Here is a 16,233-nt window from a genome sequence, read left to right on the forward strand (position 1 = left end):
CTTCAAGATTCAACAAACCATTTTTAATTAGATGCCTTACAAAACAGTCTGGGTCACTAAATTTATGGAGTTTGATGTAATTTAGTGCCGTCTGTTCATCTGTGTGGTGCTGGTCTTCAGCTTCATGAGGTGCTGCGTGTTGTCTCTGAAACAAATGCTTAAAATAAAAGATATTCTTAAAGCTTTCTCAGCTTATTCACATTATTGAGTGCAAACAATAAAATGGATAATTATTCAAATGACCCCTACTGGTCATTTAGTTTTAAAAGACTTGAATTGGCAGATGAAACGGTGTCTCGAGTCCAGCCAGCGCATCTGTGACGTCAATGCGTCATCAGCAGTAGTAACGCAGAACAGCCGCTCTGCTCGGCTCGTGCACATCAGAGCAAAAAGGATGAGGGAGTGTGTTTGTGTGCTGCATACTTCCTAACTGTGTGTGTGTGTGTGTGTGTGTGTGTGTGTGTGTGTGTGTGTGTGTACGTACGTACTTCGGGTACAGCTAATTCCCACAAGTCCAACTATTTTCAATGTTTATTTTTTCTTTTGCTCAATTTAAAGTTGTCACGCTGCTGATGAATGGGGACTGAGGCAAATTACACTTAACTGAATCACAAATGTATCTGAATTATACACGTTCTTTAAAAGCAAGCTGAGACAGTGAAATTTCCCCAAGTTATGTAACGTAATTTGATGATAATTGATGGGGTATGAGATCAGGCTTGTGTGTTTTGGACGGGCCATGTGTAGGTATTGTTTTATTTGGCAGAGTGTCCCATTTTCTTCATCATCTTTATTCTTCTGAGGAATCGCTCACTCAGTTTGTCTTTTCCCCCCTTTTCCCTCTTCTATCCTCCCTCCATCCTCACTTCCTCCTCTTTTCAGGGACATCAAGCCCGACAATATTCTGCTGGATATGAACGGCCACATCCGCCTGGCTGACTTTGGCTCCTGCCTCAAACTCATGGAGGATGGGACGGTAGGTTTTTACCACACTGCTGCTGATGCCTCGTTTGGGCCAAAGCAAACATACCAGAGCTTTTCTGACCTCCTTGTCAACCCCGGGGGTCTCCCAGGAGGAGAGTGCGGTTCAGCTGCTTGGCTGAGCCTGCAGTTTGTGATTCAGACCATTCTCCGAGCCCCATCCCAAAGACAAGAACGGGATGAAATAGATGATCAAAGAAAATCTCAGAGGGATGATAAGGACTGTTTGAAAAGGAAAAACCAGTCTACAAATAGATTCAATGTAGGGATGTATTTCTCAGGTGTTTTGTGCATTAAAGCAGCTCTTTGAATAAGAAGCAGATACAGAGAAAACAGCCCAAATGTTTAGTGTTACTCTGTAACTATTCAAACGTGATCTACAATGTAATGTTCTCCCAGTTACGGTCCTATTATAATGCAGGCTCACTGAAAGTGAAGTCACTGGAGTTCTGTAGATGTAAACAAACGCTGCCTTCCTGCCGTGGTGGAATTTATCTCACGTGTTACAGAATTTCACCTTTAATTCGTCGTCATCACTGCTGTTGCTGACTTTACACGCACAAACCTTTGTCACCTCTTAATTTCTTTGATATACTTTGTCTTAAATTCTCTGCTAGGTTCAGTCATCTGTGGCTGTGGGAACCCCAGACTACATCTCTCCAGAAATCCTCCAGGCTATGGAGGATGGGAAAGGCAAATATGGGCCAGAGTGTGACTGGTGGTCCCTGGGGGTCTGCATGTATGAAATGCTGTACGGCGAGACTCCTTTCTATGCAGAATCCTTGGTGGAAACCTACGGGAAGATCATGAACCACAAGGTGAGCTGATGAAATTAAAAGGTGTAACGGTAAAACGCTCGCCTGAAATTTGCCCAGTTTTACCAGTAAACACTTCGTCAAATGCGATCATGTCTTGAACAGGAGAGATTCCAGTTCCCACAGCAGATCACAGATGTTTCTGAGGAGGCGAAAGATCTGATTCGCCGACTCATTTGCAGCCGAGAGCACCGATTGGGTCAGAATGGCATCGAGGACTTCAAGCAGCACCCCTTCTTCGCGGGTACAGGCTCCACCTTTCTGTCGCACACAAAGATTACCTGAAAAACGTTTACCGTTCGCTGTATGCTGCTTAATAAATGCATCTCCTTGTTTTTCACCTTCGACCTTTTAAGGCATCGATTGGGATAACATTCGCATGTGTGAAGCCCCCTACATCCCAGAGGTCAGCAGTCCTACAGACACCTCCAACTTCGATGTGGACGACGACTGTCTCAAGAACTCGGTACGTTTGGAGGAGTGAACGCCATCCTCTCACGGTGTCGTCTGACTGGACGTATTCATACTGACGTGCAGATTTCACATGATTTCAAATCCTTTCAGGAGACGATGCCCCCTCCCTCTCACACTGCTTTCTCAGGCCACCACCTGCCCTTTGTAGGTTTCACCTACACAAGTAAATGGTAAGTGTTAACAAACAGCTGCTGCCACTCACCTGTTTCTGCCTAACAACCAACTCTTACTACAGCTGGACTTCCTGTGTCTTTGCTGATGATTGTTAAATAGCAAAAAGAGGAGGAACAAGTCTCTGACGCCTCTTTTGAAAGTCTTCCTTCAGACTCATAATGACTGTGATAGCGAGCAGATGCTATTTTCCTCCAGTGTCCAGCAGTTGTCACAGGTTGTCTTCATATGTAATGACTTTATTTATTTTTAAATGGATTTCCTATACAAGCTGTCTCAGCACGTGGTGTGAGGAGGCGGGGGAGATTAGCTTTCCTCCCTAATAAGGTGATGTTGCTGTACATCCTCAGGCTGAAGTGGTACTCATGAGAAAGCACCAGACCCACCAGCTGCTTCCTTATCTTTTCAAGCCTCAGTGATAATAGCCTTTTCCTTCCTTTCTGTCCTTCTGTCTCTTTCTCGCTCCACCTCGCACTCCTCGTGTCCCTCTGCTGTTTTCTCCCATGACTCAACTTTCAGCTTATCTCTGTCGCCATCACTTCTCTCTCCCCGATCTTTCTTTGTATTTTCCCAATGACCGGTTTGATGTCATCAGAAACCACCAGCACCAATGTAAATAGTTTGTCCCCCCTCCTCTGTAGCACTCTGTCTGATCGGGGTTGCCTGCGACAGCTGGGAGGTGAGCCGGGGAAGGCCGGGCAGGACAAGCTGGATGTTGAAGTGCAGCGTAGCCTGGAGGACAGCCTGGCCACCGAGGCCTACGAGAGAAGGATTCGCCGCCTGGAGCAGGAGAAGCTAGAGCTGAGCCGCAAACTGCAAGGTGAGGTCGGAGCAGCGTGCATCATATGCACCCAGCCATCATGAGGCATGAGCATCCAGTCTGCACATGCTGAACTTAAAACTTTCCACTCTTGCCAGTATGGCTTTTAAAATGCCTATAAATGATGTTTCTGATGTGCCACAGAGTCGACTCAGACGGTGCAGGCGCTGCAGCACACGGGCGAGGGCCCCCTCAGTGCTAACAAGGAGGTGGAGATCAGGAGCCTGAAAAGCGAGATCGACATTCTGAAGAAGCAGATCGCTGGTCAGGACACAGTGCAACGCTTTTCCTTCTGAATCAGCTCCTGATTGTCTCTGACAGACACAAACGGCAGCAAATGTGGTTGTTTGGCAAATGTCTGACAGTTTCAGTTGCGTTTCAAACCAAGCGTGTGTTCGTTTCAGACTCAGGCCAGCTGGAGAAGCAGCTGGAGGATGTGACGCTGGCTCGGAGAGACTTGGAGGACTCGTCCAAACACATCAAGACTCTTGAGAAACAGATGAAGAGCATCACACAGGAAAGGGATGACCTACAGAAGGTACGGCTAGTGTTTCGTGTCATTCTCTGGATATTTAAAGAGCTACAAACGAGTGAGATTTTATTGATCAAGCTGAAATAACAAGTTATTGGACTACTTTGTGGGAGGGATCTGAAATGCTCAACTCTGCTGTCGTCTGTCGTGTTCAGGATCTCATGGACGCCAGCGAGAAGTTGAAGGTTCAGTCTAAAGAGCTGAAGGAAGCCCACAGCCAGAGAAAACTGGCCATGCAGGAGTTTTCAGAGCTGAACGAGAAGCTCACAGACCTCAGGTAGAAGCACGCGCCCAATGCCAACCGCCGACTGCTAGAGTTTCTTTCGTAATGTTTTTTAACAAAGTCCCGTCCATGAATAAAACGCCCACGCTGGATGTCTTCCTGTCCCGGTTCACAGGTCGGCGAAGCAGCGCCTGGTTCGTCAGCTGCGTGACAAAGAGGAGGAGATGGAAAGCCAGAATCAAAAGGTGGAGGCTCTCCGCCTCGAGGTGCGAAAGGCCGAGAGGGCCAAGAAGGAGGTAGAGTAGACTCCCCCGTGGTTGCTGGCACGCCCTGCTCTGTCCGTGTTCACCTACTCGAGCTTCATCCAGACGTCGCTGTGACTTTACGCACTGCGAAAAATGTAACGTGTGCAATCGCTGCAGACGTCCAGAGTTTCATGTCCACAGATCACAGTGGCACAAAATGACGTGAAACATTGAGACGTTGTTCCTCGTGTGTTGGTAGAGCAGCATTTACCTGCTTAACATGTGCTGTGTATGATCGGTGGCAAGAAACGGTTTGTGAATTTTATCGCTCTATAAATACGACATCATATATAATCTTATTTCCACTCACGGCCTGAAGGTAGATGGAGAGAACCAGTCATGCAAATGAAATGAAACCAGTAAGTCATTTATTTAGAAAAATCCATCAGCGCTGCATATCTGTGATGGGGACGTGTGCGACCCACCGCTGTTAGAAATTCAACACTTCTAAGAACTGTCTATGAGCTTGAGCCTTTTTCAGTTCTGGCTTGTAGCCGAGTTTCTGTTCATTTCAGCTTCTGGGACAGTCGTCCCATAACACGAACTTTATTCTTGGACCAAGACTGAGGCCTGTTCACACACTTGTCTTTAGTCCGATGTCCCGACGTTTTCTTTTCCAGTGGGCTCGTATGCTGCGTCAGTGGTGACAGGCTGTCCTGGGCCAGTTCTGTTTCATCCACGTCATCTTCATCAGACTGCACGTGTCCTCTCAGAGAGCTGCAGCTTTCTGGTGTTTAGGGCTCCTCTGGTTGTTGTTATTAACCTGAACATCGGCCAACACCAGAGCGGATTTTACCCCCGGAGTCCAAACCGTTTGTTTCTAACAGAAATGTCATTTCACACTTTGATAGATCCTCAGTCTGTAAATATAAACAGGCCACTCACTCAGTGTCCTAATGCAGAAGTTGCTCACAGGTTTAATGTGTTTGTCTCTGTAATGTAAAATATTTGTGCAGAAATCTAGAAACGTCCAAAGTGTTCACAAAAGATGTGTTGCAGCTGCGACATGTTTAAAAGCTCGTCTGCTTTCCTCGTTTCATCATCAGATGGAGGCTCAGGTGGAGGAGCAGGCGGCCGAGGCTCAGAAAGAGAAGAAGCTGAGAGAGCGCAACGAGCAATACAGCCGACAGCTGCAGGAGGAGCTGGAGGGGCTGAAGGTGAGTGTTCCCAGCTTTAACCATTCAAAGTACTAATGACTTAATCACCCCGATGGAGATATTTTAGGGTTTTCCCCTGCATGAGTACAACGAGTCTCACTGGTACTCTTTTCTTCTCCATACAAATCTTTGTCTCATTCCCACCACCCAGGTGAAGCAGGCTGGCTCCTCTGCTGCCCCGGCCCCGGCGGATCAAACCCAGGAGGTCGGGCGTTTACGTGGAGAAATGGAGAAGAAAACGATGTTCTTCGAGGAAGAGTTGGCCCGCAGGGGGGCGCAGTACAGCGCCGAGCTGAAGGCGCTGCGTAAAGAGCTGAGAGATGCCGAGAGCCAACAGCTCAACCTGCAGAAAGAGATCCTGATGCTCAAAGACAAACTGGAAAAGACTCGTCGTGAAAGGTATCGCACCAGTTTGCCTTTCCTGGGGCTGCTGTTAGCGTTGGTTCCCTTTAGGTTTGTCTTTAATACGTTGAGTTTAATTCTTCTGTCGTCTCTTTCAGTGACGATTCCACGAGGTGATTACTGTTAACGATAGTTTCATCCCATTAATCCCCTTTGTGCTCTAAATATAGTAGAACTCCAGCCGTCCCCTAACATTTCCATAAATTGTGTTTAGATGGATCGTAAATATACCAGCGAGAGTTTCCCAGGCACACTGTTTGCCCCACAAACATGAGTGGATTTCATTCCCAAGGCTGCACTAGTCCAGCTGTCCCTTTTATTTTTAACATTTTAAATTTACAGCTAATGGTGATAGTAGGCTGGTAAAACAAACATCTTAAAAAATGAAAATGACCTCGATGCTTGGGTCAGAGTGGGTGGAGGAAAGGTCTCACTTAGTCAGAGCTGGAAGGATGCAGGTCCCCAACTGAATTTGAAAGGTTTTAACATATGTTACCTTTATACCTGTAATGTCCTGATTACCCTGAATGACTCCTGTTCTGGCTTTTTGGGTTTGGGAGACCCGTTACTGTACTGTTAGTGTTTTAAATGAATCTGCAGGAGACGCACAGTTTAAAGCTGTCTGTGCTGCAGCGAGCTATTAATCTCTAATATGTCAAAAAGAGCTGGAAACCCTTGTTTCTTACAGCGGCTGACACACATCCTGATGTTTGCTCTGCTGCAGATCAGCATCACTTATTCTTGCGTTTGTTTATATGGGGCGTGTAAAGCTGCAACATGCAGACGATAGAATAATTCTGCTGTAAGACGTCTGTAGAGAAATGCTTCAGATCTGAGTGTTTGTTTAAAGGTGTCACATCTGCCCCTCGGTTCATCCTGAAGCACAAATCTAAACCAACAGTGCCGTCTCCACAGGCCTGTTCAAACTTCACTGCAGTCACTACTCAGTAATGGTTGGTGATAAAATGAGAGCAGCAGAGGCTGAAATGGTAACAAAATAAAAAGATCTGTCAAAATGTGTCAACGTGGAGGTTTTATACCAATAAATGAGAAGAAGTTGTTTCTTCTGCGGCACTCAGGCTCACCTGATCCAACTCTGAGCCGCTACTTTAATACAATTTGCATAAAAACGTGTTTTTGTGGCGCTTTGTTTTGGTACCCTGTCCCATCCTGCCTGCTGTTAGTGCCATATTACTCCCACTGCTGTCTAAGTCGGTTTCAAACGCAGCACTGTATCAGATCCTAGCTGCATTAATGTGTTTGGGCTGAATAATGCATCTCGGTGTTTGATCTAAGGTTTGGACAGATGTGGGAGGAATTACACGAGAGCTCCAACAGACGTGTTGGTCTTAATGTTAAAATGACAAATGCGAGAAATCAGATGGAGTTTTGCATTTATAAATTGTGGGTTGGGAATAAATGTAAGTTTATACAAAGTCACAAGTTTTACAGTAAGTCTGTGTGTGTGTGCTTTTTCCCCGTCCAGCCAAAGCGAGCGGGAGGAGTTTGAGACCGAGTACAAGCAGGAGTACGAGCGAGAGCGAGTCCTGCTCACTGAAGAAAACAAGAAGCTGTCCAGTGAACTCGACAAGGTGCCACATCTTTATTTATACACAAAGTGACTGTCAGCGCACAAACCTGGGTCATCTCTGTCAGTCTTTAGTGAGCTCTCAACACACACCAACACAGCGCTTTGACCCCAGCTAACCCCAAACTCTTTCATCACATTCCTCCTCCACCCCCGCTCTCCCGCCAATGCCAAAGAAATCACTGTTCAATATCCTGCGTAAAAACAGCCGTCGCCGCCTCCACAGTGGATGGGATGACTCTCTGGACTGAGCTCTGTTGACTTTGGAAGTTCAGAAAGGCCCTCGTTTTAAACAATGTCTCATAAGCAGGAGACATTCTGACATTATATCACTGTACTTATTTGTGTTTTGCTAGTTGATAAAGATGGATTCGATCTGCGTGTGCGTTAGCTCCACCACCACCTTTTCAGCACGTTTTGAAGTGTGTAAAAAAATTCTTGTTTGACTCGTCTCACCTTTCAAAGGAGGCTCCAGAGTTCACACCAAACTGCTTCGTCTTCACTCGGCACCATTCGTGAAACGACCTGTGGGCTGGACTTGTGTTCAGTTTGTCCAACTTTCCAACTGCATTTGACCTCCATCCTTGTTTTCGGCCTGAATTTCCACGATCAAAGAAACATCACAGGAAAAGCTGTTTGCGTTCAGTGTCAGCTGTTGACAGAATGAAATTGGCAGTGAATAAATATGAAAAGACATCCCAGTATGAGAACATCATCCATTGTCAGCGCGAACTGTTTTAGCAGCAAACATTATGGTTAGAAATGAAAAAGGAATCTGGACCCTGGTCAGGAATATCTGCAGTTTCTTCTCCAAGAGCAGGCAGATGTGATTGATCGGCATCGTTTGTCTCCCCACAGAGGTTCTTATTCTGCCTCAGCATCGTCAATGTCATGTTCTTGGACTTGCAGTTAAAAATAAACTCATTAAAAACTAACAATCGTTATCAGCTGGTAAAAACATTACTGTACTGAGAGATTTCACTTTCAGAGAGATGCTTGATAATAAAAAGTGCATCTTTCTGCCTTTTCACAAGTCAGACACAGTTGAGCGAGTCTCAGCATCGCTTTGGTCATTTGCACTGTTACAATGTTGCTGTTTCAGATATTGAGGTCTGTGTATGTGCAGGAAATCTGAGACAAAGGTTTTGGTTCTGTGTGACCTCAAAGAGAGCAGATATCCATATATGGTCATCCTGTGTACCTGCTGCTCAAACCTGCTGTTTATCAGAGGTGCTCTATCAGAATAAACTGAAACGTCTGGTTTAAGACAGAATTATTCACAATTCAAAACTTCTTTATCTTATACTCTGTTCATCTAAGCAGAACAAAGTGTAAAACGCCCATTTAAAGAAGTCGTGGGGAGATATGAGACAGAATCTCTGACATGCTTTGCTTTCTCCAGCATGAAGTATTTTGTAGAGCTTGCTTCGTTAATGGCTACATCCATGATTTCCTGGCATCCGATGGTCATTTCCAAACCCGAGTAGCTGCACATCTGTCACATCTGTGTCGTTCTGGACGTTTTCATAGTAACATGAGGTCAGGGCTGTGTCGAGCATGTTTCATGCCTAAGCTGGTGGATTTGCCCCCAGAGGTTTGCATGCTGGAGAATGTCACAGTGTCAGTGACGTAAAGCTTCTTTACAACACTGACATTTGCGTTTGCTGGAAACCAGCTTGTAGACCAGTTGCAAAACTATCCCACTTTCCTCATTCCACAAATATAGTGAGCAGTGAGCTGACCTCAGAGGATCTCACCCTCACATGTGAGGAACACGCGTGGTCCTGGTGTGATGGAGCAGCTGGGACTGAATCATAAAGTCTGTCTTCAACAACACGCTGATTAATTTTACGCGAGCACCCGAGCCTCTCATGTTCACTGACAACACGAATGGCAAACTGTGTGTAATGAGTTCGTTTACCAGGCGTTAGACTTTGACAGCTTTGTGATTTGACACTTTACAATATTGTGTTTAATAGCATGCTCTCCTCCCCCCACGTTTGTTCTCATTCCTGTAGCTAACCACCATGTATGAGAAGATGAGCAGCTCCAACAGGCAGCTGGAGGATGAGATGAGGGAGCTGGCTGATAAAAAGGAGAGTGTAGCTCACTGGGAGGCCCAGATCACAGAAATCATCCAATGGTAAGACGCACGCTCATATATGCACACTGCAACCTTCTCAAATGTCCCAGATACTTGCTGAGGCATACGCTTTCCCCCGCTGATGTCAAAGCGCCAATTCAAAGACGTTTATGTTCAGTGTGACAAAGTGCGAGCAGACACGCTTCTGTCTCGTAGTGGATTGGGTTCCTTGTTGGAGTATAACTGCAGCATTTCTCACATGCCGCTGCAGATCAGAGCTGCTCGGCCCTGCCTTCCACTCAGATCACTTCTCAGTGCAGCTGACACCTCGCCAGCTGTTGGACAAGCCTAAAGTCTTTACATAGCACACATACCACACACACACACTTCAGACATGTAAGTACAAGTGTTGAGTGTGGTATGCAGGTTTAGAGGAATGTAGGGATCACTGTTGCCCCCTGGTGGCCGGGGTTTGCTACTGCAGGGGCTAAATAAGGAAGTAGGATCACTTGTAGGTAAAAACAAAATGAATGAAACATCCTTTCACGACTTGACACGAACTCTGATTTTTGAATGTCAAACGTGTGTGGTGTGCGCTCTGTGAGCGCCAGAAAATGTTTACGTTAGTAAGTCTGTGCTGTGAACACGTCAGTTTATTCTACCTGAGTGTTCAGGGTTAGTGAGCGACTCACCTGCAGGCTGAACGTGTGTCTGTTTTGTGTTGGTGCGTGTGGTGAATGATGTGTAAGCAATGGTTAAGTGTGATACGGGTCACAGGACCTGAAGAGCATACAGTGAAAAGGTGCGTTTACAGAGTGTGTGTGTGTGTTTCCAATTCTGCCACTGAAGGATGTTTGTAGAGAGCTTCAAACAGCCCATCAGTGCTCGTACTGACAGAGAGATACATCTTTATATGTAAAATAAATAATAATATGCTGTCAGTGTGTGTTAGTGTTGGCTTTAGACTCTTGGTTTTATGGTTATGGTAAAGTTGACACCCATGGAATGTGTTTACATTTGTAGTAATGTGTGTGTGTGTGTGTGTGTGTGTGTGTGTGTGTCAGGGTGAGTGATGAGAAAGATGCTCGGGGCTACCTGCAGGCTCTGGCCACTAAGATGACAGAAGAGCTGGAGGGGCTGAGAAGCAGCAGCCTGGGAGCGAGAGCCACGGTAAATAAACACAAACACGTCGTCTGTCTGCTGCAGAACTAAAGGAAATCCCTTCTTGTTGTTGTTGTTGGTAGAAACTAGTTCAGTGATTATACATTTTAAAATGATGAAGCCAAAGTGAATGAATATCATCAAAGAAGCCAGTCTTTCACTCTTACACTGACAGGTAAGTCGAGCAGCGGTGAGTCCCTTTCTGTCTGGTGATTCGCTCAGTTTCTGCTTCTGTCTCCGTTTCAGGACATGCCGTGGAAAATGCGGCGTTTGGCCAAGCTGGACATGTCTGCGCGCCTGGAGCTGCAGTCGGCCCTGGACGCTGAGATCAGGGCAAAGCAGAGCATCCAGGACGAGCTGAACAAAGTCAAGGCCAACAACATTTCCACAGAATGGTATGACTGCTGAACTTTTTTAAAAACAACTTAAACCAACTTTTGCTAAACGACAGCTAACGTATCATTGTGTCTGATCGATCAGTAAACTGCAGGAAGTTGGAAGTAAAAACCAGGAACTGCTGGCTGAGATCGAGCGTCTGAAAAAGGAGACGGAGGAGCTGCGGCTACGGCGAGGTGAGCACGCGTGCTGTGGCTGAGTGGGCGCTGTGCACTGAAACCGTTGGAGATTATCACACTGCAGGAGGGTTATGCAGCAATCAGACGCTCGGGACTCTTAATGTGTACAGACAAATGTATTGTTGCTTGGGGCTCATGAATCTGCGCCCCAGCTCTTTGAGGCGGTCCTGTGACTCGTGTAAGTCACCCTTTGATGTTTTGATATTGTGTTCTTAACAATGGTTGTGTTGTTTGTCCTGTGACTACAGGTGTCAAGCACCAGGATTCCCAGAATTCCTTCTTGGCTTTTCTCAACGCCCCCACTTCAGCTCTCGACCAGTTCGATGTAAGCATTACAGAGAAAATCTGGTTACGAGCACAACAACTGAAAGATTCAAATCCATGACTTTCAATTCTCTGCTCTCCATTAAGATGTTTTCTTCACGCTTTCATTATTTATTTTTCACCAGTTTTTATTTTTGTTTTGTCTTTTGTTTTCCTCACATCACTTCCTGCTACACAAGGATTCTTATTCCTCATCCTCATCTTCTTTAATTGAGTTTTGGGAAGATGTAAGTTTATCTTGGTTAGTTGGGTGTGTGTGTGTGTGTGTGTGTGTGTGTGCGTGTGCGTGTGCGTGTGTGTGCAACAGCAGCTGTAGGTCTGAGCATATGAACTAGATGAGATGGTGTATGTGCAGACTGTAGATTTGTGTCACTGTATGGAGACGTGGATCTTCGCTGTTATCTGAAGAAGGGAAACTCTGTTGTGCTTTTATAACAAGATGATTTAAAAGTGGCTCCACAGGATGGGTTTCACATTTCAGCTCACATATGTTAAAACTACATGTGATTGAAAGATAAAATGAAAATATAGACGAGCTCTCCTTTTAGTTTCTGTTAGTTTGGTTAAAAAAAACTTGCCTCGAGAGGTTTTGATGGACGTGTTTTGTGGAGACTGAGTCTGCTAGACTGAGTCAGCTGCCCTTTAAAACTTGTGTAACTATGAGCTAAATCTGAGACTAAAAACTAAAATAAAACATTTTCAAACAGTAAAAACTAAAGTGGAAGAAGAAAATCCACTGAAGCGAAACTGAATTAAAACACTAACCAGAAAATGCAAAACTCTAATAACTGGTTATTTGTACCATATCTAAGTCCACAATCCTTTGAGTTTGGCGACAGAGAGCAGGACGCATACGGAGCTGCCTGCAGGGCAGCTGGTCTTTCTCTTTTCATGTAGTCGAGAAGGACGTCAGAGAATCATTTTGTCTCTAACAGTTGAAATTAGGAGGGTTGGCGAGTACGAGCCCAGGCAGTGAGAGTGAAGTAAACGAGTGTCGAGGGCTGACAGAAAGTCAGTTTGTGCTGCAGCACCAAAGGCAGCATGAAAACACAACAGTAGTTGATTTCCAGTCTACATCTTCTGACTGTGTTGCGCTGGCCTGCAGTTTTTACGTCAGGCTTCCTCAGAAGCTACATGACCTCCACGTTTGCTGCTAACATGAGAGCGTTTTGGATTGAAGCTGCTCAGCGAGGGAATAATAATGTTGTGGCAGCTTCTCTAAACACACTGAGGACAAACGGGGAAAAGTGGAGTTTGCAGAACACGTCCACTTTTAAAACCAGATGTTTTCATTGTTTCCAGTCAGATTCATTTTACCTGCTTTAAGAAAATAACATGGCTTTATAGTTTAATTCAGTATTTAGTATGAACACTTGTGAAGGTGGACAGTTCTTGTAGTCCTTGTATTTAGATGCTTGCTGGACTGGCTCTACTTTGGCTTTCTAGAGCGAGAACCTGAGAAAACAACATTATTCACAAAGTTGAAGTATTTTCCAGTCAGGCCGGTCGCTGTTCTCTGTGCTGCATTTCCTTAGTAGCTCCTTCCATATTACACGTGTACGTTTCCACCATGTCTGCAGCACAAAGCCTCATGGATACATGAATCTAATGCAGTGCTTCCCAACCAGGCTCGCTGTGCCCCAGTGTGGCCCCAGTGTGGCCCCAGTGTGATATTGCACAGTTCATTTGACTGAAACAAGCAGCTTGAATTCAACAAAGCGACTGAACTGAAAAATGTTTGAGCAGAAGCTGATGGATCCAGGTGTGGTGGATCATGAGCTAGAGCTGTTAGAAATGTAAATCGATGGTTTTCTATTAGTTTCATTGTGCTGCAGAGGAAACGCTGCATCGGTCGGGAATCATGGGTCTAATGTAGAACAGCCTTTTCTCCCGTTTTCATGTGTCTCTCTGAGTCTGTTTAAAGATGTTTTCAGCCTTTCTGACTCATCTGTGTCTCTGCCTCTCCTCCTGCCACTGAAGCACTCGCCGTCCGTCGGCCCAGCTAGCAAAGGCAGACGTGTAAGCACCATCACAGATGTGTAGTCTTGTCACGCTGGTTCATTTGTGTGTTTGCATGGCAGGTGTTTGAATTTGTCCGATTGTGCCTGTCTGTGGTGCTGCAGGTGCTTTGTTTGCATGGTTTCTGGTGGATGCATGTGTGACACTGTTGTGCTTTGAAAGCTCAGTGAATGTGTTTGCTGTGTGTATTATGGTGACAGCCCTTTCCTATTAGCATGAATGCTGGCTAGGTGGTTTGTGATCTGTTCTTCTTCATTTTCCCTCGTCGCCTTCCTTTTACACCTTCCTCCCTCTCCTCCCGTTTGTCGCACCTTTCTTACTGTCCTCTCTCTCCACAGGTGGACTCGGTGGATAACTTCACCCCCTCCAACACGCCGTCTCGGGAAGATGACCCCAAGTCCCACCTTAAGCCCCGCTCTCGTTCACCTTCCATGGCTAGTGACATGGAGCCAATAGAGGTTAGACATTCCCTAAATCTGGGCAAGAAACCCACAGCTTCAGGGTCTCAGCCTCGTTTGCTGACCAGCAGCACATGAGCCGCCAGTGCTTTCAGACTGAGGTTAAATATTATGCAGCAAGTAAACATCAGAGAAAAATCACTGGCAGCTCGTTTGTCCTGCATGGCGATGATCTTCTCATGGCTGAACATCTGTGTGATCCTGAAGCTCCAGCAAGCTTGTTCTTTGCGACACAACGATTCTTTTTATAGGACGAAACAGTGATGATGTTCTTTGTGTTGTTGTTCACATAGTTGATCGATCATCCTCGCTCAGTTCAGACGCCCACCATGCGCTCAGGAGGTTATGGCAGTATCGGGCGCTCCTCACCTAAGGTTGGTCATCGGTTACTCGCTGCTGAACGACCACGGCTCAAGTTTCTGTTTGCTAACCGCTCGTTATGTCCTCTGCAGCCCAAAGCACATCAGTTTGTAGTGAAGACATTCAACACACCCACCAAGTGTAACCAGTGCACCTCTCTGATGGTGGGGCTCATCCGTCAAGGCTGTACGTGCGAAGGTGAGCGCGAGAGGAACGGACGGGGGTGTTTGACACGATTCAGTACTCCTACAGTCACAGCCCTGACCCGTCTCCCTCTGTGCTTCTAGTATGCAACTTTTCCTGCCATGTAACGTGTGCGGACAAAGCTCCCGCTGTGTGCCCCGTGCCGCAGGACCAGACCAAGGGCCCGCTGGGCATCGACCCTCAGAGGGGGATCGGTACTGCTTACGAAGGACACGTCAGGGTGAGTGAAGCCTCAGAGACCCTAAAGAACACAAATGTCTGCAGTGTGTAGGATCCTCGCTGTTTAGACGTGAAACCGTTGGCGCGGACGCTTCGTGAGATGCAGGACTGATCGCACTGACGCACAGATCTGTTTGTTTGCAGGTGCCCAAACCAACCGGGGTGAAAAAGGGCTGGCAGAGGGCGATGGCTGTGGTCTGTGACTTTAAATTGTTCCTCTATGAACTGGGAGAAGGAAAAGCAACACAGCCAAGTGTGGTCGTCAGTCAAGTCATAGACATGAGGTAAGAACTCCTGAAACTAAGAAATGCTTTAAGCGTTTGAGGAAGAATTGCCTGCTTCAGTTTGTAGTTTCTAAGTAAATGTCAGTAAAAGTCACCAGAACGTGACTTTTGTGTTTGGATAAAACGTGTTTTACAGACACACGCGAGTAAATTATGATGGAAATCTTTGTTTTCTGACACATTTAAGCCCAAAGATTCATTTAAAAAAGAGAAAAATGAATCGGTCGTTAAAATAAAGTGGAGCTCGGCCATCAGCTGGTGTCCAGTCCGTAGCACGCTTACAGTCGATGGGCATCTGCAAGCTGCTTTGCAACCACCTCCACCCTTCGTGCTGGGTTAGACATAAACAATAGTGCATCTGTTGCTCTGTCGTGCATGTGGAAATAAGCAACGCCTGTTAACTGCAGCGCCGTGACGGGAACATTTCTAACAGTTTCTTCAAAATGTTTTGGACTTGCGGCCTTTAGTGACGAGCATCGATGAAATGTAAACACTGATCTCCATCTTTCACCCAGGGATGAAGAGTTTTCAGTCAGTTCAGTCCTGGCCTCTGATGTCATCCACGCCAGCCGCAAGGACATTCCCTGTATATTCAGAGTGAGTACCTGTCCACGCCGTAAAGCGGCTCCTGGAGGTTAAAGGTCAAGGCTGTGTGCACAGTCATGTTTCTAATGATTGTCTTGCTTTGGATGTCGTTGCCAAAGGAACCATATTATGACAACTGGATGAACTTGAAGAAGAGATGCATCAAACGCCAAAATCTCTTTCAAACACATAATGCGAGCCTTCATCATCCTCCTCTTTCCTCAGGTCACGGCGTCCCAGCTGTCCCCCTCCAGCAGCCACAAGCCCTCCATCCTGATCCTGGCCGACAGCGACCAGGAGAGGACCAAGTGGGTGGGCCTCCTCAACGAGCTCCACCGCATCCTGAAGAGGAACAAGCTCAAGGAGCGCTTCGTCTACGTCCCCAAGGAGGCTTACGACAGCACCCTGCCCCTCATCAAGACGACACAGTCTGCTGCTATCATAGGTGGGCGCTCAACCCTCAGCAAGTGTTAAAATGGCGACCCACAAACTC

At 46.3% G+C, this 16,233-nt stretch overlaps 1 protein-coding gene across 10 annotated transcripts in view; it reads left to right on the forward strand.

The window, feature by feature from the left end:
* Positions 1–16,233, forward strand: part of cdc42bpab (CDC42 binding protein kinase alpha (DMPK-like) b) — a 73,725-nt gene that overhangs the window by 47,716 nt on the left and 9,776 nt on the right. For 5 of the 10 annotated variants that reach the window (XM_026142325.2, XM_026142323.2, XM_026142328.2 and 2 more), the window contains 27 exons: positions 883–976; positions 1,599–1,799; positions 1,902–2,040; positions 2,153–2,262; positions 2,361–2,440; positions 3,083–3,261; positions 3,406–3,525; positions 3,666–3,799; positions 3,949–4,070; positions 4,192–4,312; positions 5,368–5,478; positions 5,630–5,877; positions 7,367–7,472; positions 9,487–9,611; positions 10,616–10,721; positions 10,959–11,107; positions 11,193–11,284; positions 11,536–11,612; positions 11,791–11,838; positions 13,592–13,630; positions 13,969–14,088; positions 14,382–14,462; positions 14,541–14,646; positions 14,736–14,872; positions 15,016–15,155; positions 15,671–15,752; positions 15,966–16,185. In XM_026142325.2, coding sequence (XP_025998110.2) covers positions 883–976; positions 1,599–1,799; positions 1,902–2,040; positions 2,153–2,262; positions 2,361–2,440; positions 3,083–3,261; positions 3,406–3,525; positions 3,666–3,799; positions 3,949–4,070; positions 4,192–4,312; positions 5,368–5,478; positions 5,630–5,877; positions 7,367–7,472; positions 9,487–9,611; positions 10,616–10,721; positions 10,959–11,107; positions 11,193–11,284; positions 11,536–11,612; positions 11,791–11,838; positions 13,592–13,630; positions 13,969–14,088; positions 14,382–14,462; positions 14,541–14,646; positions 14,736–14,872; positions 15,016–15,155; positions 15,671–15,752; positions 15,966–16,185 — 3,287 coding nt within the window. The remainder of the gene's footprint in view (positions 1–882; positions 977–1,598; positions 1,800–1,901; positions 2,041–2,152; positions 2,263–2,360; positions 2,441–3,082; positions 3,262–3,405; positions 3,526–3,665; positions 3,800–3,948; positions 4,071–4,191; positions 4,313–5,367; positions 5,479–5,629; positions 5,878–7,366; positions 7,473–9,486; positions 9,612–10,615; positions 10,722–10,958; positions 11,108–11,192; positions 11,285–11,535; positions 11,613–11,790; positions 11,839–13,591; positions 13,631–13,968; positions 14,089–14,381; positions 14,463–14,540; positions 14,647–14,735; positions 14,873–15,015; positions 15,156–15,670; positions 15,753–15,965; positions 16,186–16,233) is intronic. The other 5 variants (XM_026142327.2, XM_026142331.2, XM_026142329.2 and 2 more) reach the window with 3 other exon arrangements.

Source organism: Astatotilapia calliptera, chromosome 15, assembly GCF_964374335.1.
Source record: "Astatotilapia calliptera chromosome 15, fAstCal68.1, whole genome shotgun sequence".
In the NCBI taxonomy this organism is placed as follows: Eukaryota; Metazoa; Chordata; class Actinopteri; order Cichliformes; family Cichlidae; genus Astatotilapia; species Astatotilapia calliptera.